General features: G+C 42.1%; 1 protein-coding gene across 2 annotated transcripts in view; it reads left to right on the top strand.

Annotated features, from left to right (window-relative positions):
• The window catches only part of GGNBP2 (gametogenetin binding protein 2), a 350,746-nt gene extending 326,899 nt beyond the window's left edge, over positions 1-23,847 (top strand). For both annotated transcript variants that reach the window (XM_040424123.1, XM_040424122.1), the window contains exons 10-13: positions 6,437-6,562; positions 6,647-6,789; positions 21,011-21,217; positions 23,283-23,847. In XM_040424123.1, the coding sequence (XP_040280057.1) occupies positions 6,437-6,562; positions 6,647-6,789; positions 21,011-21,217; positions 23,283-23,486 (680 nt within the window). In that variant the 3' untranslated portion in view covers positions 23,487-23,847. The remainder of the gene's footprint in view (positions 1-6,436; positions 6,563-6,646; positions 6,790-21,010; positions 21,218-23,282) is intronic.
• Positions 23,848-25,090: the final 1,243 nt, after the last annotated feature.

Here is a 25,090-nt window from a genome sequence, read left to right as displayed (position 1 = left end):
GGTTACCAACAAACAAACAAACATAAGCCCAATCTAAATGTTGGACACTGTACAATAGCCCTCAAAGGTAGCCAACGCATAAAAATCTGATAAACCTACAAAATAAACTTTTCTTTGAGAGGCCAAGAGTACTTAAAAATAACCATCTTTATTTAATAAATTACATTAAAAAAATTAAAAACACAACCACTATAGTGTGGTACTACTGACGGACACCATACAATATATCAAGTATGTAAACTCTGAGGGGTCAATGTAAACACCATAGTATATTCAGATAACAGACACATCTATAATCATAAATCTAAAGTGCATGGTGCCAAATTCATTGTAGCAAAAACTGTGCATGAATTGATATAATGTCTCAATATACTCCCACATTAGAGCGAGGAAGTCATTACGACGAAACGCGCGTCGCGGAGCAGCACTTTTCGTCCACACCGCAGCCACACAGGTATTAACAAACTCCACACTCTGTCTTTTATCGTGCACTAGTAACTATATATTCAATTTTTTTAGGCATAGGGACACATACGCACTTGTAATCAGCAGGGATTATCACACCCCGCAGGTTATTTAGTCAGGCTGATTGTGTTCCCCCCCCCATACATTGATTTATGACTAATGTGGATTGATGGCATAAGTAATTGGACGGCATAGATGCAGTATTTAAACTTTGGAAACTCGTACTATTTACCATGATAGTGTCTTGTACACTTTCTTAACCATTAATCTGCCCAGTCATAGCTATCATCCCACCATGTCTCCGTTATTCCCACCATGTCCTAGTCCTCCTCACACATCACTATGGCTGCTTTTATTTGTCTTTTACGTATTCTATCTTTTTGCCTGTTAGTTTTTCAATGCTTCCTTGCTACCCTCCTGTTTTAGTGATTTTAAATGCTTTTTGTTATTTATTGCTTCCTTTACATTTCTTTTTATATACCTTTTTGTTTTTTCTTGTTCCTCACTCTTTTGATCCCATAAGGTATGTACCTCTCACAATTAGTTTTGGATGCTTTAAAAAATATCCCAGTTTGTGGTTGCGTTTTTATTTTTGAGGACATTGTCCCAGTTCCTTAGGTCAATGGCATCTGTTAGCTGGTCAAATTAAGCTTTTTTGAACGTTGGTGTTTTTGTGCCTCCCTGAAGAAACACTCTTTTGTATGAGAATTGGAAGTTTATTATTTTATGTTAACTATTTCCCAGGTGTTCCCCAACCTGCACATCTGTTCAGTCAGGTCTATTGGTTATTACTAAATCCAGTATGGCTGTCCCTCTAGTTGGGTCCTGAATCATTTGGAAAAGCTAGTTGTATTTGGTTATTGCTAAGAACCTGTTTCCTTTACTTTACTTTCAGTTTCCCATTGTATATCTGGGTAGTTGAAGTCCCCCATAACGACCTTATTATGATTTGCTGCCTCATTTAGTAGTAGATTTTCTGTGGACTCGTAGTATATAGGTGGATTCTAAGGCCCCTTTCACACGGCGAGTTTTCCGCGCGGGTGCAATGCGTGAGGTGAATGCATTGCACCTGCACTGAATCCGGACGCATTCACTTCAATGGGGCTGTGCAGATGAGCAGTGATTTAAACGCAACGCAGGCCCCATAGAAATGAATGGGGCTGCGTTAAAATCGTAAGCATCCGCAAGCAAGTGCGGATGCCGTGCGAATTTCACGCATGGTTGCTAGGAGATGATGGGGATGAGCAACCCCGGACCCATTAAGTAAATTCACTGTAACCATGTTATAAGGGAAAATAATAGCATTCTTAATACAGAATGCTTACTAAAATGTCGATTGAGGGGTTAAAAAAATTAAATTAAATTAACTCTCCTCATCCACACCTTCCTTTCACTCCTCCCCAGTTTCATTACCTCGCTCCAGGGCTCTCTCTCTATCTTGTCCTATATTGTAATTACCCAACCTCCCAGTCCCTAGTTTAAACACTCCTCCAACCTTCTAGCCACTCTTCTCCCAAAAACAGCTGCATCTTCCTTATTGAGGTGCAGCCCATCCCTACTTGTGGAAGAAAAGTTGGACCAGTTCTCCAGGAACCCAAAACCCCTCCTTTCTACACCAGTTATTGAGCCACTTGTTAACCTCTCTAATATCCCGCAGCTTTTCTGTGTGGTTCATTATACAGGTAGTATTTTGGAAAATGATACCTTTTAAGGTCCTTGCCCTAAGTTTGTGACCTAAATCCCTAAGGCCCCCTTTCACACGGGTGAGTATTCCGCGCGGGTGCACTGCGATGATGTGAACGCATTGCACCCACACTGAATCAGGACCCATTCATTTCTATGGGACTGTTCACATGAGGCGGTGATTTTCACGCATCACTTATGCGTTGCGTGAAGACATCGCCAGCAAGCTCTAATTTTGTGTGTTTTTCACGCAACGCAGGCCCCATAGAAGTGAATGGGGGCTGCGTGAAAATTGCAAGCATCCGCAAGCAAGTGCGGATGCGGTGCGATTTTCACGCATGGTTGCTAGGAGACGATCGGGATGGAGACCCGATCATTATTATTTTCCCTTATAACATGGTTATAAGGGAAAATAATAGCATTCTGAATACAGAATGCATAATACAATAGCGCTGGAGGGGTTAAAAAAAAATGAAATAAATATTTAACTCTCCTTAATCCACTTGATCGCGCAGCCCGGCATCTCCTTCTGTCTTCATCTTAGCTGTGTGCAGGAAAATGACCTGTGGTGACGTCACTCCGGTCATCACATGATCCATCACCATGGTAAAAGATCATGTGACGGACCATGTGATGACTGGAGTGACGTCACCACAGGTCCTTTTCCTGCACACAGCTAAGATGAAGACAGAAGGAGATGCCGGGCTGCGCGATCAAGTGGATTAAGGCGAGTTAAATTTTTAATTTTTTTATTTTTAACCCCTCCAGCGCTATTGTATTATGCATTCTGTATTCAGAAAGCTATTATTTTCCCTTATAAATCTACAGAACACCGATCCCAAGCCCGAACTTCTGTGAAGAAGTTCGGGTTTGGGTACCAAACATGCGCGATTTTTCTCACGCGAGTGCAAAACGCATTACAATGTTTTGCACTCGCGCGGAAAAATCGTGCATGTTCCCGCAACGCTCCCGCAACGCCCGTGTGAAAGAGGCCTAAAAGAATTTTTAAGGATGCTCCACCTACTTCTAACTTTGTCATTGGTTCCAACATGGACCATGACAACGGGATCTTCGCCAGTCATCCCAGTAATCTGTCAACCTGATCAGTGATATGTTGAACTCGAGCACCAGGAAGAGAACCTACCATTCGACGATCCCAGTGTTTACGACAGATCACCCTATCTGCACCCCTAATAATTGAGTCTCCCACTTCTTGCACCTGTCTGGCCTGTTCTGCTCTCCTGGTCCTCTGCTTACTGGAGCTGACATTCCCCTGACTGGCAAAGAAAGTGTTTTGTTGCAGCATTACTATCCTTGAACTGACATCTCCCTCATCTGCCAACCTTGCAACCTTTTTGGGGTGAGTCTGATTCGGGCTAGCCTCCCTGGCACTCTTTGATCTACCCAACTTCCTAACTGTTAACCAGCTACCTACCTCACTTTACTGAACCTCCATGCTACCACCCTCCCCTGCATCTACCCCATAGAGTTCCTGCTCAGTGAGCAGCAAACTTTTCTCTAAATTGCCAATATTTCTTAGTGTTGAAACTCACTTGCTTAGATACACTGTGTGATTCCAAACGAGCAATTTGCTCACATTTTGAACAAAGATATGCACCCTCAAGTGGCTGTTCCAGTGCTGCAAACGTTTGACAAGATGTGCTCTGGACTGCGTTGTCAATAATGGAACACATACTAATGGTGATTACACAAGAAAAGAGAGAGGAAAAAATACAATAATACAGTTCAGTGATAAGCAACGGACTTAGACCTCATGCACACGACCATATGTGTTTTGTGATCCGCAATGGCATCCGTATGGCATCTGTTTTTTTGTGGATCCATTGTAATAATGTCCTTGTCCGCAAACTAGAAAAAAATGGGACATGCACTATTTTTTTTGCGGGGCTACAGAACGGACATACTGATGCGGACAGCACACGCATTTTTTGCGGACCTAGCACAAATCCTTGCTACCAATGGCTGGGTGTCAGGCTGTGCAATAGGTAGAGATTCCAGCCAGTTCTTGTTTTTAAAATTATAATCTCTGTTTTAAGCAAGACCAGGATCATGGCCAATAAACCATAAGCTGGAGCCCTTAGAAAGGGGGTCTCAGTGAAAGCTACATATACCTGCAGTTAACACTCCGACCCAATTTCTGTTTTGGTTGGAATCTCTACCGATTACACAGGCTGAGGTATGCTAGGAAAAAGCAGTGGCTGATGTGCTGACACCTCGCAGAGATAAGAGACAGATTCTTTCGCTTTATAACAGTATATGTCCCCATGAGGAAGGTAACATGGACTTCTGTGTATGTTATCAACCCGTCTTCACCCGTCAATCAGAAAGCATGTCACATATGGGGGTCGCCCCCCCAAGAAAAGGAGTGTGAAGAAAAGTGCTTGTTCAACTAAATACCCATCTGTGCCTAATTAGATCCCATTTTGGAGACTGCATCCTTCAAAGATTACATCCAACAGCATAGTGAGCATTTTGACCCTACAGGTATTTCAGAATTTTTTTCAGAATTGGGACGTGATTAGTGTTGAGCGAAGTGAGCTTCAGATCCTAGATCAGAAGTCGCTTCAGTCAAAACTTTGTTTGAATACTGTACGGAGATAATAACGCAATAAAATGTATGACCTATACCCACCCACAAAAAACAAGAGGGTGCCATAATTGCCTCACTGATGAAACCTATTCCCATAATACATGAATCCCTTAGTATTCAGTAATGACTGTTATAATCATATATTATGTGATCTAAATGACATGACAACTTTATTCTGGGATTTGAAACGATTACAGCGATACCACATTTTTATTTTTATTTTTATTTTTTTATGCTTTACTACCTTTGTATCGTAATAGTATTTTGTTCAAAAAATTTGTTTTTGGTGTCGCTATATTTAAACACCAGTACAGCTTAATTTTTCTTGAAGGCAGCTGTATGATGGCTTGTTTTTTGGCAGGATAGGGTATACAGTATTTTTTATTGGTACCATTTTGGAGCACATGTGGCTTCATCATTTCTTAGTAGGCAAGGTTACCGAATACCAGTTCTGTCACTGTTTGTTTATTTTATGCGTTTCACCATGTGCGGTAAGTAATTTGATAGCTTTATTTCGTGGGTTAATGTATTTGCATTGATAACATTTTTTTTTTTTTACTTTTGCATAGTAAAATCACTTCTATTATAAAAATATTATTCTATGACCAATAGACCCTTTTTCTGTTGAGACTGCTGTTTGAGGTTCTGAATTTGTAGAATGAGCTATAGTTTTTATTGATAAATTATTGGGTTAAATTGGACTTTTTGATTGACTTGTATCCAATTTTTTTGTTGAGTGAGGTGACCAAAAACAGCAATTCCATCTTTGTTTTATTCATTTTATCTTTTTAGTGCATTCATTGTACAGGATAATCAATGTAAACTTTTTATAGATTGGGGCACTAGGGGATTTCAACTTAGCCATCAGATTACTAGTAAAATACATTACTTCTCTGTTATGTATTTTAGGTTTCAGCATTAAAACAACAAATTACCTATTATACTCTGCCTCTAGCAGGGCTTAATATGCTTTCATACATGGCAACCTTTGAGACCATTGCCAGGCCTCTGGTTTCCATGCACACAATCAAAACCCTGCAATTGTGTTGCAGTGGGCTGGATAGGGCACAAATGGAGCTGCTTCCTCTGTAGACCATTTACATGCCATTTATGTAGTGTGTGTGTGTGTGTGTGTGTGTGTGTGTGTGTGTGTGTGTGTGTGTGTGTGTGTGTGTGTGAAAAATTAGAATATTGTGCAAAAGTCCATTTATTTCAGTAATGCAAATTAAAAGGAATTGCATTAATGCAGCTTAAAATGCGAATTTTGTGAAAAGGTTCAATATTCTAGGCAAAGTGTCACACTCTAGTCAGCTAATTAATCCATATCCCCTGAGCAAAGGGTACCTCAAACTTGAGACTTTGGGGTTTCATAAGCTCTAAGCCATAATCATCTAAATTATAACAAATAAAGGCTTGAAATATCTCGCTTTGCTTGTAATGAGTATCGCATTTGTTAGTTTCACCTTTTAAGTTGCATTACTGAAATAAATGAACTTTGCACGATATTCAAATTATTTGAGTTTCACGTGTGTGTGTGTGTGTGTGTGTATATATATATATGTATATATGTGTGTGTGTATGTGTGTATATATATATATATATATATATATAAATAAAATATAAAAATTCTATATAATAATTTTTTTTTACATATTTTTTTTTTTCTAAACATGTTAGGCTTAACCGCACATTCTAATGGCAGCGATTGTGGCTATTCATCTAGTATGGAGGGTAGTGAGTCTGGCTCTCGAGAAGGATCTGACGTGGCTTGTACCGAAGGCATTTGCAACCATGATGAAGCAGGTATTAATTTGCAAATGTTATTGTATTTTTGTTTTGTTTTTTTTTAAATAAATAAATTTCTACAATTTTTACTTTGCTCTGCAGTGGAGGATCAGTGTGTCATCTGTGATAAGGAGCTAGAAGATGGTGACAGTTGTGTGGAATGTTGGGCCCATTCAACAGAAGACAGCCTGAAAGATAAAAACAGAAAGAAGAAATGCAAGCTATTTAAGTGTGGGAATAAGAGCGTGAGTTTTAACGAAATTATTAAATATTCGTTTTTTTTATCATGTAGACAAATACATATTTGGTGTTACTTGCATTTAATTTTAGATGTTTTGAGCCTTAACGAAAAAATTGCTGTTTTACACATGCAGTAGTTAATTTGCTAGAGCTTTATAAAAACTATCATAGGGCTTTTTTTGTGAAAAATAGTGAAATGACTTGTACAGGATTTTTCAATTTCTGTCAAAAAAAAATTATAGCATTTTTTTCAAACGGGGAATATAATAAATTATTATATATATTTATTAGCAGAAGGACCAGGCTTTGCACGGGTATTTTCATTTAATGTTTGAGTGTCGGTGAAAGATATCGACAGTATCCACAGTAACAGTAACCTCTACAGTACCCCACCCCTTTAATAGTGACCTACACAGCAGCCTGCCCCTTTTAACAGTAACATCCACAAAACCCTCCCCTTAATTAGTGACCTCCACAGTCCCTCTCATGAACAGCTCACTCTTGGACAGCAGCACTATGCTGTCTGAGTGTGAGCTGCAGGGAGAAAGTCACCCTCCCTCCCACTCCTGCAGCTGACAGAAGTTGATTTATACTTTCATTTTTTTTAAATCCCTATTGGCTGGGGTACGAGGTTTTTAAGTCCGTCTTTTGCGGGTAGCCTGAATGGCTCCTCTACCTGCCCTCTTAACTGTGACCTCGACAGCACTCCACTCCTTTGACAGTGTCATCCACAGTGCCCTGCCTCTTTAAAGCTGACCTATAGCAGTGAAGAAAAATGTCTGGGTTGTTATGGAAACCTGGTGTAAAACCGTGTGTATTTGGTGACTAAGGGCCTGGGAGATTTTATTGGCTTATAAGGGTCATGTGACTAGGCTTCTCTTAGCTAATGCATTTTTTGGGAATATCTCAGGAACGTTAAGTGCTAGAGAACTGAGACCCGATCTAAAACCTTCCCGGACACCTGATGTACCAAACTTCTGTGTGCCAAATTTTGTGATTGTAAATAAGATGCGGATTCCTTTAGTGGACATACACACATACAAACACACATACACTCAGCTTAAAATATATATATATATATATATATATATATATATATATATATATATTAGGGATCGACCGATTATCGGTTTGGCCGATATTATCGGCCGATATTGAGGATTTTGAACGTTATCGGTATCTATTTTGCCGATATACCGATAACGTATTGGGAACACAGAACGCGCTGCTCTCAGCGCTCTCTGTGTTCCCTCCGCAGCACAGGGGAGAAGCAGTGTCTCCTCCCCCTGTGCTGCTGCTGCCGCCAATGACAGAAGAGAAGACAAGAGGAGGGGAGGGGCTGTGGCCGCTGCGCCACCAATGAAGATAAGCCATTCATTCATATACAGGAGGCGGGAGGCTGGCTGCAGAATCACATAGCCGCCTCCCGACCTCTATGAGCGATAGCTGCGATCCGCGGTAGTTTAACTCCTCAGGTGCCGCGGATCGCAGCTACCGCTCATAGAGGTCGGGAGCCGGCTATGTGATTCTGCAGCCAGCTCCCGCCTCCTGTATATGAATGATTGAGAGACTTATCTTCATTGGTGGCGCAGTGCGCGCCCCCCCAAGCCCCCCAGTATTAATCATTGGTGGCGCAGTGCGCCCCCCACCCCAATCCCGGCCAATAGTAAAAACATTGGTGGCGCAGTGCGCCCGGCCCCCCCCCCCCCCCCCCCACCCAGTATTACTCATTGGTGGCAGTGGCCACAGGGTCCCCTCTCCCCTGCTCCTCCGATCGGAGCCCCAGCTGTGTAAGCCTGGGGCTCCGATCGGTTACCATGGCAGCCAGGACGCTATTGAAGCCCTGGCTGCCATGTGCACAGTGTGAGCTCCTATTCACCCTGATAGAGATCTATCAGGGGGAATAGGACAAGGGTTCTAGTCCCTAAGGGGGCTAAAAGTTAGTAAAAAAAACACACAAAAATATTAAGTATAAATGAAAAAGATTTATTAAAAAAAATACACATTAACAATAAACAAAAAAATACACATTAACAATAAACATATACATTTTCAGCAGATTTGTGTAGGAATTTTTTTTTTTTCTCAAAAATGAAAATTCCCAGAATATCGGTATAAATTATCGGCTATCGGCCTGAAGGTTCACAAATTATCGGTATCGGCCCTAAAAAATCAATATCGGTCGATCCCACGGCACATCCAAAGCGTAAGATAAGAGCAACTTTTATTCACCAGACAGCGACGTTTCGATTCTCCTCCTGGGATCTTTCTCAAGCAGTCGCTGTCTGGTGAATAAAAGTTGATCTTATCTTACGCTTTGGATGTGCCGTGGAATTTTTCCTGTTAACCGTTTGAAGGGGGATCGCCTTCAAAGCCGCTGGTACTCCGCAGATACTTATATACAGCAGTGCCGCTCCTATTCTGTTTATTTTTTCCTATATATATATATATATATATATATATATATATATATATATAATCTATATCTGCATAGTTAATGGTTGCAACTACTATACAGACCTGAAAATGTAACAGTTCTAACAACTGGTTAGATCCAGTAGCACCAGACCATAGTTCTAGTGACAATCAAAACCAATTTCTTAATGTTATACAAATGCTTGTTTAATCTCTTCCTGTCGCATTATATTTTTCCTTTTATCATCTCCATTTTGTAAGAGCCATTCACTTTTCTATTGACATGTCCCAAAGTCCTCATATGGCGAAGCCTTATTTTTTAATGGTGTCACGTCATGTTCTGTATAATGTACTGAGAAAACTGTAAAATTGTGTGTTTGTGGGGCCCAGTAGAAAAAAGACAACACCATTGTTTTTTGGGTTTGGGAAATTTCTGCCTTGGAATATGTGATAGCAGCAATCTTCAAGGTAGGACCTATAGTAAGGTGGTGGCTATAGGACTCCAAAGGTGCCCTATCGCCTAAGCAAGGAGTGATTGGAAGCTTAGTAGGGAGGAATGATTGTTCCATAGAGACAGTTAGTTTGGTTTCTCAATTCCTGCAGCAGTCAATGATCTGCTGCAACTGAGAGGCCTGATGAGAGAGAGAATCCAGAAGACCTATACCTCCTCTAGTGTTTGGACCTAAAAAGAACAAAGTGGCAATCCTAGCCAGTTTACCAGTCCATATACATTTGATAAGCATTGACCGTAAAGTCTTAAAAAGCAAATGAGGAATGTGGATCCGGTTTCCTGTAAAAATAAATAGCTTGGGAAGCATATTCATTTAGAAAATTGTACATGTAAGTTAAAAATGGTTGAATAATTGGGAAGTTCTTCTAATCGATTAGGTAAATAGATCCAAGGAGATGTGGGAAAGAAAAGGGAATCATCAGCATAAGCCACTTTATGTATGATTTCTCAGAGAGAAATTTCTGGAATATCTGTATTGGACCTCACATGGCAAATGAAAGGTTCCAAAGGATGAATATGATATGGGAGAGGGGACAGCCCTTTCGGATTCTGTTTGCGGTACTGAGTGGAGAAATGACCCTATACCTCAGCTGTCAGAAGTAAGCAAAGACTCTTTATCCACCCCACCATATTAGAACATACAGTCGTGGCCAAAAGTTTTGAGAATGACACAAATATTAGTTTTCACAAAGTTTGCTGCTAAACTGCTTTTAGATCTTTGTTTTCAGTTGTTTCTGTGATGTAGTGAAATATAATTATTACACGCACTTCCTAGGTTTCAAAGGCTTTTATCGACAATTACATGACATTTATGGCAAAGGAGTCAGTATTTGCATGTTGGCCCTTCTTTTGCAGGACCTCTGCAATTCGACTGGGCATGCTCTCAATCAACTTCTGGGCCAATTTCTGACAGATAGCAACCCATTCTTTCATAATAACTTCTTGGAGTTTGTCAGAATTAGTGGGTTTTTGTTTGTCCACCCGCCTTCTTGAGGATTGAGCACAAGTTCTCAATGGGATTAAGATCTGGGGAGTTTCCAGGCCATGTAGCCAAAATGTCAACTTTTTGGTCCCCGAGCCACTTGGTTATCACTTTTGCTCTATGGCACGGTGCTCCATCGTGCTGGAAAATGCATTGTTTCTTCACCAAAACTGTTGTTGGATTGTTGAGATGAAGTTGCTGTTGGAGGGTGTTTTGGTACCATTCTTTATTCATGGCTGTGTTTTTGGGCAAAATTGTGAGTGAGCCCACCTCCCTTGGATGAGAAGCAACCCCACACATGAATGGTCTCAGGATGCTTTACTGTTGGCATGACACAGGACTGATGGTAGCACTCACCTTTTCTTCTCCGGAAAGCCTTTTCCAGATGCCCCAAACAATCGGAAAGAGGCTTTATCGGAGGAAGATGACTTTAGCCCCAGTCCTCAGCAGTCCTTCACCATACTTTCTGCAGAAGATCAATCTGTCCCTGATGTTTTTTTTGGAGAGAAGTGGCTTCTTTGCTGCCCTTCTTGACACCAGGCCATCTTCCAAAAGTCTTCGCCTCACTGTGCGTGCAGATGCGCCTCTCACCTGCCTGCTGCCTTTCCTGAACAAGCTCTGCACTGGTGGCACTACCGATCCCGCAGCTGAATCCTCTTTAGGAGACTATCCTGGCGCTTGCTGGACTTCCTTGGACGCCCTGAAGGCTTCTAACAAGAATTGAACCTCCTTTCCTTGAAGTACTTGATGATCCTATAAATTGTTGATTGAGGTGCAATCTTAGTAGCCACAATATCCTTGCCTGTGAAGCCATTTTCATGCAACGCAATGATGGCTGCACGCGTTTCTTTGCAGGTCACCATGGTTAACAATGGAAGAACAATGATTTCAAGCATCACCCTCCTTTTAACATGTCAAGTCTGCCATTTTAACCAATCAGCCTGACATAATGATCTCCAGCCTTGTGCTTGTCAACATTCTCACCTGAGTTAACAAGACGATTACTTAAATGATCTCAGCAGGTCCTTTAATGACAGCAATGAAATGCAGTGGAAAGGTTTTTTTGGGATTAAGTTAATTTTCATGGCAAAGAAGGACTATGCAATTCATCTGATCACTCTTCATAACATTCTGGAGTATATGCAAATTGCTATTATAAAAACTTAAGCAGCAACTTTTCCAATTTCCAATATTTATGTAATTCTCAAAACTTTTGGCCACGACTGTAGACCAACATGATTGAGAGTCTCAAACATAAAATCCCAGCTTACCTGATTGAAGGCTTTTATTGACATCAGTTGAAAGGCATGGCTTCCTCTCATGCAAGATGGCATGATGAATCTAGTTAATGGCTTGGGTGGTGTTGTCCCTGGCTTCCCAAAAAGTGTGAAGCTAACCTAATCTCTTTGTATAATATCCTGAAGTAAAGGGGTTGGTCGGAGGGCCAATATTTTTGAGGATCCATATTTAAAAGGGATATAGGATGATAATATTGACATTTAGGCCTCATGCACACGGCCGTGTTCAGCGGTCTGTGGTAACACGGTCTGGATTCCTGTTGAGAGCAGGAGCGCACGACGTCATTGGTTGCTATGACGCCGTGCGCTTCATGCCGCCGCTGCACTACAGTAATACACTCGTATAGTGTATTACTGTAGTGCAGCGGCGGCAATGAAGCGCACGGCGTCATAGCAACCAATGACGCCGTGCGCTCCTGCTCTCAACAGGAGTCCAGGCCGTGTTACCAAGGACCGCTCTCGGCCGCTGAACACGGCCGTGTGCATGAGGCCTGCGAAGGATCTGCCCCCTCCTCGGGAATAATTTTTAATGTGAGCCCAAAGGGTATCACACTTAAAGGGAAGACTTTAATTGGTGGTAAACACTGTAAAAAAAAAAAATATATATATATATATATATATATATATATATATATTATATATATATATATCTAATAATTGAGACAGAAGTCATATTAGGCATAGTGTCAGTAAGGAGCAACCACCTAGGAGAGAAAAAAAAATATCAGAGTAGAAAAGCAAAGGAGACATAAAGAGCATCTGTCACCATGATCCACCCTATTACACCAGGCATGCTGCCTGGTAGGGTTCATCATGATGACTAAAACAAGCTCTTTCTTGGAGCACTGCTTCACCTCCGCCTTTTCCTGAGATTTCAGGATCGGCATTGGAACAGTGAGGATGCCTGGCTCTGTAAATCTCACTGGGAGGGGGAGTTTCAACGGAGAGAAGTAGAGGTAAAGCGATTCTCCAAGGGGCTTGTCCTGCTCTCCTTTGCTTTAAGCACCTAATTTGCATAAAATAAAGATAAGAATTTCTCTGCAACAGTAATACTGATTGCAAAAGGCTGGTTTTAGTCACCATGATCAATCCTACCAGGCAGTATGTTTGGTTAAGTAGGGTTGATTATAGGGACATATGCTCTTTAAGAAACTTCTAGCTGTGGAATATGTGTCCCCAAGAGCAAAATGAACCACCTGAAGACTCCAACACCCTGTGAAAAGTACACCACACCAGTACTTCCAAAACAGAGAGGGGTTATAAGAACTAGAGGGCTGTGATTAATATGCAAACATAAACTACAACCCCAGCACTCAGGGTGCTGGGGGGAACAAAGATATTAAATACACCCCTAAAACATGTTCAGAAAATACAATATTTTCAGGCTCTTGACTGTCGTCTTCTGGGTGAAAGTCAAGCTCTCTCCAGTTCGTCTCCCTGTGGGAGGGGTCAGAGCTGCAGCCACATGAAGCAGACCATCTCAGGACATCTTAAGTATCAGTGGCAAAGTCCATTGTGGCACCAATCTATCAAATTTGCACAGGTTGTACTTTTAATAAGCAAAAGAGAGATTTCACTGGAAAAAATGCCTTTGTTTGCGGGAAAATAACTTCAAAACGGGTTGACCAAACTAGCTTTTAGTAGCCTCCCAGATCAGATAACCCTCCTCCTATAGAAAATGAATATAGAAAAATCACACCATTAAACAGTACAGGCCCACCCTCCTACTGCCTCCTCAAAAATGTCCTCTATGTGCTCCCCCCTTTCCTCCAATTTTCAGACTGTAGCATCTCCCCTAATTTTCAACATAATTTAAGTGTAAAGAAATGTCCTTTATTTGGACTGCACTTGCAGTCATGGTCACGGATAGTGACTGAACCTCTGCAGAAATCATGTTGTCTGCAAAGAGGTGACCCTCTCAGATAAGGACTGAAACATGAGCGATGGATACCTTTTGTAGCACTATGGTATACCTCTCTTCTGTGTGAGAAATGTTGGCCTCCAAATGTGCCCATGTAGGAAGCGCCTGCACTATCTCCCATAATTCCATCAAGCTATGGTCATAGAGGGGTCTAGGAAGCTGACTGGAGTATAACTTCACATAACTATCTGGGGCAGGACAGATGGCCACCTGAAAGATGCCATGGAGTTCCTGCTCAGTGTGACTGCTTCTACTGGAGGCAAATGCTAGAGTGCAGACACATGTTAAGAGATGTTGCACCTGGAAGATCAGCCATGTTTCCTCATGTAGCCAGTCAGTGAACTCTAATACAATGGGTTTCTTCAGAGAGATCTATCCTATTTCTGTAAATTGCTGACATCCCCCATTGACTGCACGGGGATGCTGGTATTAACCGGAAGCAACATGCTATGGGTTTTTCACAGTTTAGATGCCGTGATCATCGACCGATCACTGCATCTAAAGGCTTGTAATGGCTGCCATCGGCATTATTGCTAATCACTGTCATTAGTCGCGGGCCACTGATGTTTGAAATAGGAAGAGAACCGCGGCTATGTTTACACAATCGCTCCAGTGCCGAACATGTAGCGAAAGGGTTAAAAAATCAAAAAAATATAACATACATAATTAGTCAGTCACTTCTGACAATAAAAATGTTAAAATCTTTTTGTCAAGTAGTTCATAAACAAGAAAAACTAACTTTGGTATCACTGTAATTGTAGTTTCAGCTCAATGTGAATGCTGAACCTAAAATAATGGTAGCGTTTTCTGTCTATTTCTACTGCACAGTTTTTTTTTTTCTGTTTTACAGTTTTTCAATTATGTAAAGCAATAAATTGTTGATTTAAAAACATGCAGCCCATTAAAAAATAAACTTTTTTGAGTGCTGGGAGAGTGAAAAAAGCATGTTTGCTGTGCTAAAAGCCCTAACAGTGGAACAAGTTAAAGGGCTTCTGTCAGCCCACTAAACCGTTTTTTTTTGTTTTTTTTTTGCTCTTAAAATAACCCCCTACACTGCGATTTATCCATACATAAGTAAAAAAATAATTTGGTTTCAGTAGAATTTGCTAAACCCTATTTTTATAATATGTGAATGACCTTGCTACCAGCCAGTAGGGCGGCTACTTACTGGTAGCAAGCCGCATCCTCCCATCGTAATGACGCCCCCTCCGCCAGAGGCGTATCTAGTGAAAATGGCGCCTATGGCAAGCACTGAAACTGCGCCCCTGTCAAAATATTTTAAACCCATCTTTCAGATAACCTTAACAAAAAAAAAAACAGCTGACAAATCTTCAAGTCAAACTCTTTAATCTTCCAATTAAAGTTTTTGTTGCCTAAAATTAATGTTTGTAAGGTAGAAAAACAGAATAGTGTAATGATTCTGTTAAAAAACGAGGAAATACTTATTAAATTCCTTCATCTATATCACCTCCGGCGTTCTAGTTTCTGTTCTCTCATTCACTTCCTGGCTTGCGGCGCTCGTTCATGTAAGAACTACATTTCCCAGTATGCATTGCAGCACGCATAGTAATTCACATCTCCTTGATGTCTCTAACACGTAGAGAGCCTCCTGCCACACAGATGTAGTTCCCAGGAGGGGGTAGGAACAGTGTACACACTGATTCGAAAGCGCCACTGCCCATTGAAATCAATGGGCAACGCCGCCGAACCGCCAGCAATGCACCGCTGCAAGCTGCATTTTGCGGGCGGTTTTAACCCTTTTTGGGCAGCTAGTGGAAGCTCAAAGTCCTGCGAGCCGCATATTTGAGGCGCCCTGCTAGCGGCTGAATAGCGCCGCAAAAACTACAGTAAAGCGCCGCTCAAATAGCGACGCTTTAACCGCCAATAGCGCAACGCCCCAGTGTGACAATAGCCTAAGCCTGGCATCATGACAGTCTCAAACAGAAGCAAGCAGCCCCATCCAATATAGTGCTTGCACAATATGGATTAAATTAATTATAATTATGCATAGCCATAGATATAAATAAAGTGATTTGTGCAACAGCAGGTACAACTTGCACAAATCACTTTATTTTGGATATCTATGCATAATTCTAATTTATTTATTCCATATATTTAGCAGCACTATATTAGGTATTTAGCAAGGTTACATTTATTAGGTTGCCTGCAGTGCTTGGCAGATTGCAGAATGTCAGTACAATCATTATACAGTGTGATCATGATGTGTGTGTGTACCGTAGCAGACTAGCAGTGCTGCCTGGCTGGGGGTCCAATCGTTCCAACTTCTCACAGTTCTTCTCCTCACTCACCTCAGTGCAGTCAGTCACGGTGACTGAGTCACCTCACGAGTGACATCGCTGGATAAATGAAGCTACGATACGCAGAGGAGGGTAGGCGGAGCTGGAGGCGGAGCCTCTGCAAGTTAGCAGATACACGGACGGACTGGGCGATTTCCCATTCATAGAAAATCATGGGGGGCGCCTGTCTTTTCTCCTACATGCCAGCCTCAGTCCAGACTGTCCAGCCAGGTAAAAGTACTTTCCAAGTTAATTTGCGTGCCGCCGCCAGCGCTGGGGCTAAAGGAGGTGGCTGCAGAATGGGTGGGAATTTTTTTTTCATGATATTTTTTTTTTTGTCGCCCCCTCCGCTTGGCGCCTATGGCAACTAGCCATGGCTGGCCATAGCTTGGATAGTCGCCACTGCCCTCGCTTGTTGATTGACAGGGCCAGCGGACGGGATCTTTCTCCGCTGGCCCTTGCCTGTTTTCATTCAATATCTGGCGCCTGCGCCACGGCCGTACCTATCTTCAATCGGCGCAGGCGCACTGAGAGGCGGCCACTCACCTCGGCCGCTTCATCCTCAATGCGCCTGCGACCGATGACGTCACAATCTACACGGTTTAAAAAAAACGGTTTTAGTGGGCTGACAGAAGCCCTTTAAAGTCAGAAGTTTTATGTTTTTTTTTTTATTTTTAATTAGCAGAAGGACCCGGCTTCGCACGGGTATATTTCATCTATTTCATTTAGTGTTTGTGTGTGTTGTTAAGATATCGACAGTATCCCCCCCATAAACTGTGACCTCTACAGCACCCCGCCCCTTTAACAGTGAACTCCACAGTCCCTAACCCCTTAACACTGATCTCCCCCCCCCACAGTGCCCAGCCACTTTAACCACCTCAGCCCCCTTAGCTTAAACACCGTTAATGACCAGGCCACTTTTTACACTTCTGCACTACACTACTTTGACCGTTTATTGCTCGGTCATGCAACTTACCACCCAAATGAATTTTACCTCCTTTTCTTCTCACTAATAGAGCTTTCATTTGGTGGCATTTCATTGCTGACTTTCTGAGCACCTGTCATGTTTCCGGAGGTTCTACAATGGCCAGACAGTACAAACGCCCCACAAATGACCCCATTTCGGAAAGTAGACACCCTAAGGTATTCGCTGATGGGCATAGTGAGTTCATAGAACTTTTTATTTTTTGTCACAAGTTAGCGGAAAATTATGATTTTTTTTTTTTTTTTTTTCTTACAAAGTCTCATATTCCACTAAACTTGTGGACAAAAAATAAAAACTTCCATGAGAACTCACTATGCCCATCACGAAATACCTTGGGTGTCTTTCCAAAATGGGGTCACTTGTGGGGTAGTTATACTGCCCTGGCATTTTAGGGGCCAAATGCGTGCGAAGTAGTTTGAAATCAAAATCTGTATAAAAATGCCGGTGAAATCCGAAAGGTGCTCTTTGGAATGTGGGCACCCTTTGCCCACCTAGGCTGCAAAAAAGTGTCACACATGTGGTATTGCTGTACTCTGGAGAAGTTGGGCAATGTGTTTTGGGGTGTCATTTTACATATACCCATGCTGGGTGAGAGAAATATCTTGGCAAAAGACAACTTTTCCATTTTTTTTTTATACAAAGTTGGCATTTGACCAAGATATTTATCTCACCCAGCATGGGTATATGTAAAATGACACCCCAAAACACATTGCCCAACTTCTCCGGAGTACGGCGATACGAGATGTGTGACACTTTTCTGCAGCCTAGATGCGCAAAGGGGCCCACATTCCTTTTGAGGGCATTTTTAGACATTTGGATCCCAGACTTCTTCTCACGCTTTAGGGCCCCTAAAATGCCAGGGCAGTATAAATACCCACATGTGACCCCATTTTGGAAAGAAGACACCCCAAGGGTATTTAATGAGGGGCATGGCAAGTTCATAGAATTTTTTATTTTTTTGCACAAGTTAGCGGAAATTGATTTTTTATTTTTTTTTCTCACAAAGTCTCCCTTTCCGCTAACTTGGGACAAAAATTTCAATCTTTCATGGACTCAATATGCCCCTCACGGAATACCTTGGGGTGTCTTCTTTCCGAAATGGGGTCACAATGTGGGGTATTTTATACTGCCCTGGCATTCTAGGGGCCCTAAAGCGTGAGAAGAAGTCTGGGAATATAAATGTCAAAAAAAAAATTACGCATTTGGATTCGTGAGGGGTATGGTGAGTTCGTGTGAGATTTTTTTTTTTGACACAAGTTAGTGGAATATGAGACTTTGTACGAAAAATTAATAATTTTCCGCTAACTTGTGTCAAAAAAATTTCTGAATGGAGCCTTACAGGGGGGTGACCCCCCTGTCATTGATCACCCCCCTATAAGGCTCCATTCAGATGTCCGTATGTGTTTTGCGTATCCGATCCATGTATCCGTGGATCCGTAAAAAACATACGGACATCTGAATGCAGCCTTACAGGGGGGGGGGATCAATGACAGGGGGGTCATCAGGGTGTCTATATGGGGTGATCCACCCCCCCTGTCATTGATCACCTCCCTTTAAGGCTCCATTCAGATGTCCGTATGTGTTTTGCGGATCCGATCCATGTATCCGTGGATCCGTAAAAATCATACGGACATCTGAATGGAGCCTTACAGGGGGGTGATCAGGGAGTCTATATGGGGTGATCACCCCCTTGTAAGGCTCCATTCAGACGTCTATGTGTTTTGCGGATCCGATCCATGTATCCGTGGATCCGTAAAAAACATACGGACGTCTGAATGGAGCCTTACAGGGGGGTGATCAATGACAGGGGGGTGATCAGGGGTGAATAAGGGGTTAATAAGTGTCAGGGGGGGGGGGGTGTAGTGTAGTGGTTTTTGGTGCTACATATTACTGAGCTGCCTGTGTCCTCTGGTGGTCGATCCAAACAAAAGGGACCACCAGAGGACCAGGTAGCAGGTATATTAGACGCTGTTATCAAAACAGCGTCTAATATACCTGTTAGTGGTTAAAAAAATAGCATCTCCAGCCTGCCAGCGAACGATCGCCGCTGGCAGGCTGGAGATCCACTCGCTTACCTTCCGATCCTGTGAACGCGCGCGCCTGTGTGCGCGCGTTCACAGGAAATCTCGCGTCTCGCAAGATGACGCACGGATGCGTCCAGAGGAATGAATCAACCACCTTCCGGACGCATCCGTGCGTTTAGGCGGTCGGGAGGTGGTTAAAATGGACCTCTACAGCAGCCCATCCCCTTAACTTTGACGTTCTCAGCAGCCTGCCCCTTTTAACAGTGAGTTCACCAGCACCCCACTCCCTTGACAGTGACCTCGGGGCCTGCCCCCTTAACAGTGACCTCCACAGTACCCCGCCTGCCTTAAGTGACCTCACAGTATCTGCTGCCTTAATAGTAACCTCCACAGCAGTTGCCCGTTTAAACAGTGACCTCACAGCAGCCTGCCTCCTCTAACAGTAACATCCACAGTGAAAGTCTCTTTAACAGTGACCTCCACAGCTCGCTGCCCCTTTAATGCTAGGGCTACACGACAACATGTGTCGCACAACATTTTTTCCTCAACAATTTTTATGATAGGCTTTGGTGTCTCACTACGTCATGTGACATACTCCGACTGCAACACGACAGTTGCAAAAAATTCAGTCGCATTGTAGTCCCAGCATGTCGCAGTGTAACACCATAGACTATCATTATTATAAAATTGTCGAGCGACAATGTCGCACGACACATATAGCGGTGTACTTTTGCCTTGTGTCGTGCGACACATGTCGTCGTGTAGCCCTAGCCTAAAGCTGACCTACAGCGCTGAAGAAAAATGGCTGGGTTGTTATGGAAACCTGGAGTAAAACTGTGTATGTGGAGACTAAGGGCTTGCAAGCTTCTATTGGCTGATAAGGACATGTGACCGTGTGTATGGCAGTTGGGATATGAAGAGAAAAACTTGCATGCTTGTATTGGCTAATGCAGGTCATTTTTGGGGAATATCTCAGGAACGGTACGTCCTAGAGAGCTGTGACCCTCAAAAGATTTCTTTCCAGGTAGCAAGGGTTGTGTATACCAAGTTTCGTTGAAATCAATGGTTGCGGTTATTATATTATAATTTTTTTCTCAGTGATCGTGGAACATACATACACACACAGTATAATACATCCTTCTTTATATAATTTAGAGAGAGAGAGATGACAGGGTCCATTTAAGGGGTTAATTAGCCTTTAATAGACATATTTTTAGGCACTCAGTGATTTTACAGTTCTTAACTAATTCTAATTTCATTAACTTCCTCCAAAAGGTAAACACAGCCTTTTTCCTAACCATCATACATCATTTTTTATATCAGCCGTTGCTGTAAGAATACTGTTAACAATTTATGAATGCTTGGGTATAACAAGTAGGGATGAGCGAATTTCATATTTTGAAGTTTTTGTGCGGGTTCGTGTTGTGGCATTTTCTGAATTGCTATAGAGGCATTCCGTTATTCATTCCGTCATAATAGAAGTCTATGGCCTGCATAACTGATCCATAGGGTTTACGTTATGCAGGAGCATAACGTAAACCAGAAGGATCCGTTATGCAGGCTATAGATTTTTACTATAACGGAATGAATAACGGAATGCCTCTAAAGGCATTCCATTATGCATTCAGTCATGGAATTGCATTATGGTTCATTGGTAACGGAATCCATAACACAATTCAGTAAATACTGCACACGAACTTCAAAATATGAAATTCGCTTATCCTAATAACAAGCTTATTCACCAATGAAACCACTGTATTAATATGCAGTCCTTTTAACACCTTTTCCTCCAGATTTTAAAACAAGGAATCTATCTTCGAGAAGCAACAAGCAATGTGCACATTGATCAGTCCAAAAATGTCAAGGATGACAGATGCTGTCCTTCTTTGGAATGTACCAGGCAGCCATGTACAGAACACAGAAGAGGGGTATCAAAATCTGCACACACTTTGCACAGTTCTGAAGTAGCAACACAACCAAAGAGCCTAAAAGAACTCCTGGTAAGTGTTCTTCAAAAGAAAACCATTGTAAAAAAATATTTACCTTTTCTACAGATGATGTGAAAATTGGTTAGACTTCAAAATAACAGAACTGCACTCTGTATTAAACTGACCTGTAATAGCTACATGCATTCGCCATGTAATAACCGTTCTGGAGCATCTATTCTTATGGCTCTGTTGTGGCATTCCTTAATTATTTCTACTAGAATAAACTGCTGGAAGTCTGCAGTAAGGGCACAGAGGAGTGTTCACCAGTTGGGGGGGGGGGGGGTCCCCTGCACAGTCTGACACTATCCATTCAGTGCTGCTATTTTCACACTATGCAGGGCCACAGAGCAGTGCCTATAGGTTTAAGTGAAAAATTGTGATAGAATGGAGTGCTGTTAGATTTTATTATTGGCCTGTAGTGCACAGGATAGGGATAACTATTAGATCGGTGGAGGTCCTACTGCTGGGACCCCCACCGATTATGAGAATGGGACCCTCTTCTCACTGCTGCTCTACTGAAATGACCAGAGCAGCTGGTGGCACATGTGCAGCACTCTCGGTTATCTACGGAATTCCCATAGAAATGACTGGAGCGGCAGTGAGCAGGTGCGACTGGCCGCTCCAGTCTTTTCAGGGGAGCAACTGGGGCTCCTGTTCCTGTGATTGGTGTGGTTCCCAGCAGTAGGACACCCCACTGACCTGATAGTTATCACCTGTGGATAGGAAATAACTTTTACCTACCTAATATCCCTTTTTATAGCTCTTGTTTAGGCTGGGTTCACACAGGTGTTGCGGGAAAAGGTGCGGGTGCGTTGCTGGAACATGCACGATTTTTCTGCGCGAGTGCAAAACATTGTAATGCGTTTTACACGTGCGTGAGAAAAATCGGCATGTTTGGTACCCGAACTTCTTCACAGGGGATTGGGGTTGTGTAGATTGCATTATTTCCCCTTATAACATGGTTATAAGGGAAAATAATAGCATTCTTAATACAGAATGCATAGTACAATAGCGCTGGAGGGGTTAAAAATAAAATTTAACTTGCCTTAATACTTTTGCTCGCGCAGCCGGCCTCTCTTCTGTTTTCTTCTTTGCTGTGTACAGGAAAAAAACCTGTGGTGACGTCACATGATCCGTCACCATGGTAAAAGATCATGTGATGGACCATGTGATGACCGGAGTGAAGTCACCACAGGTCCTTTTCCTGTACACAGCAAAGAAGAAAACAGAAGAGATGCCGGCTGCGCGAGCAAGTGGATTAAGGAGAGTTAAATATTTTTTATTTATTTTTTTAACCCCTCCAGTGCTATTGTACTATGCATTCTGTATTAAGAATGCTATTATTTTCCCTTTTAACCATGTTATAAGGGAAAATAATAATGATCGGGTCTCCATCTCGATCGTCTCCTAGCAACCGTGCGTGAAAATCGCACCGCATCCGCACTTGCTTGCGGATGCTTGGGATTTTCACTCAGCCCCATTCACTTCTATGGGGCCTGCGTTGCGTGATAAACGCACAATTTAGAGCATGCTGCAATTTTCACGCAACGCACAAGTGATGCTTGAAAATCACAGCTCATGTGCACAGCCCCATAGAAATGAATGGGTCCGGATTCAGTGCGGGTGCAATGCGTTAACCTCCCGCATTGCACCCGCGCGGAAATCTCGCCCGTGTGAACTCAGCCTTAGTCAAACCCGCTAGATCGCTCATGTTCCACTCTATTCCACAGTAGTTTGTTGAAATGTGGTGTTAATGAGAGCAGCCAGAATGCCTAGAGGAGAATGGCCTATATGCAAAATGGTTGCGCTCTCTAAAAACACCAGCCCTGGACACTACCCAATGGATGGAGCTTTGAAGTTTCAGTGACTGTTTTTGTCAAACATAACTACTGTTAGTGTCAGGAGTCTGACCTCTAATAATCTATTGATTACCTATTCTAAGGCTAGACCATCACTATGAAATTCCAGAAGACCCCTTTTAATGTTTCCCAGAAATATATTGGTTATGCTAGTGAATTGAAGTTATTGGTGACAGACTTAAACATTATTATTTTTATTTTATTTTTTTTACCTTCAGGATGAATATGAATGCCCATCAGAAGAAGAAGATGGGCTTTCTCAAGATGAAATCCAGGCCTTTATGGCAAGCAACCAGTCATTTTACATCAAGCGTCAGCAATTCAGACAGTATCTGAAGGAAAAATTTAACAAATACTGTCTTCTACATGTTCACAGGAATGCTCTATGTAGTAGCTGGTTGGCGACAACCGGAGAATTTTAAACTAAATAAACTACTTCTGTTTTTTGTTAAATCTCTTAAAATGACTCCCTGGCTCTTTGTGGTTTTTTATTTTATTTTATTTTTTTATACTTAATCTGCCATAATTATTTTAAGGTCATGGGTCAAAAGTATATCTGGACTTTTAGATTTGTAATTTCTTAAATGCTCACTAACTTTTCTTAAAACTTTGCATAAATCAATAGCACAAGTGACTATAAGAAACTTTGTAATAAATTTGATCAGAGAAAAATGCCTTGTTTGCCTGTTCAGCTGTCCCCTCCAACCCCTCAAAATAACACTCTGAAATTTCTGCTGATTCTTCGGAGACAGACCAGCTCATAGAAGTATCGGATTAAACATGTCAATAGAAGTCTATGGAGAGGGGAGGAGTGAGACAGAAGGGATAAACTCGGAAAAAAAGACTGCAGCAGCTAAATATCTCAGCCCAAGTGCTTTATTCGCAATACAGTTCAGTGTTTCTCTATAATGTCCTCTCTTATCCAGTGGCTTTTTCTTTGTGAGCAAGCGTTATTAAAGGGAACCAGGCACCATGTTATAGACAGCTGAGTAGATTGGTATATAGTTTTAGGAGAAAAGGTTCAGCAATTTATTCATTAAAATTCCTGCTCATTCTGTGCTTCAAAGTCACTGAGACCATCTTATCAATGACTGGCTATCTTTGTATGCACAGTTGTAGAGGAAAGACTGTCAATCACTTTAGGTCCGCCTATTTGACTTCAAAGCCCAGAATAAGGAGGAATTTAAATTAATCAAATATTATATAAAATCTTTTCCCACAAAACTACACATCCATGTGCTCTTCTCCTCCCGTTCTATAACATTCTGCTTGCAGCTCAAACACCATGTTTAAAGAGGACCTTTTCATGTTTTTTTTTAATGTTTTTTTTGTATTTTAGTTTTAATTAAATACCTTTCCTTGCAGGATACCCGCTGATGCTGCCACCCTGCCTGTTTTTTTTCAACTATCCCACGTATGCCGCGCTGTGCCCCCTGAAGTTTTTTCGCTCAGTATGTTAATCCTGAGCATCGGTACAGGGAGGAGGAGACGCCAGGGTTTCTCAATGGGCATCTCATTCTCCCTGGCTGTGCCACGGTCCAATCACAGCAGAGAGCGTCAGTCAGGGAGAAAAAAATGCTCCCCTTTTCCTGGCTGTGACATTCGGGGAGAAGATGCCATTCAGAAACCTTGGTGTCTCTTCCTCCCTGTACCGATGCTCAGGATTAATATACTGAGCGGGAAAACTGCAGGGGAGCACAGCGGGGCGTATGAGCGATATTTGAAAAAAACAGGCAGGGTGGCAGCATCAGTAAAAAGGTATTTAAATTTAAAAAAAATTAAAATTAAAAATAAGGTCCTCTTTAACATGACGGGTTCCTTTTTTAAGCAGATTTTTGATGCATTTTCTCTGCAGCTTATGGGAGCTAGTCTCCTCCCACCGGCTATAGGAGAACTGCAAGCAAGGGTATGGCATACAGATGAGAACTCCTAAAAGTGTCAGGTACAAGTCATATAATGGCCAGAAATAGTTTTACTCCTAATGTGCACACGTGGTACTATAGATTAATGCAAAGTTTGTTGAAAG

The sequence above is a fragment of the Bufo bufo genome, chromosome 3 (assembly GCF_905171765.1).
Source record: "Bufo bufo chromosome 3, aBufBuf1.1, whole genome shotgun sequence".
NCBI classification, from domain to species: domain Eukaryota; kingdom Metazoa; phylum Chordata; class Amphibia; order Anura; family Bufonidae; genus Bufo; species Bufo bufo.
The sequence above is the reverse complement of the archived record's forward strand: the minus strand, read 5'-3'. Positions and strand labels throughout refer to the sequence as shown.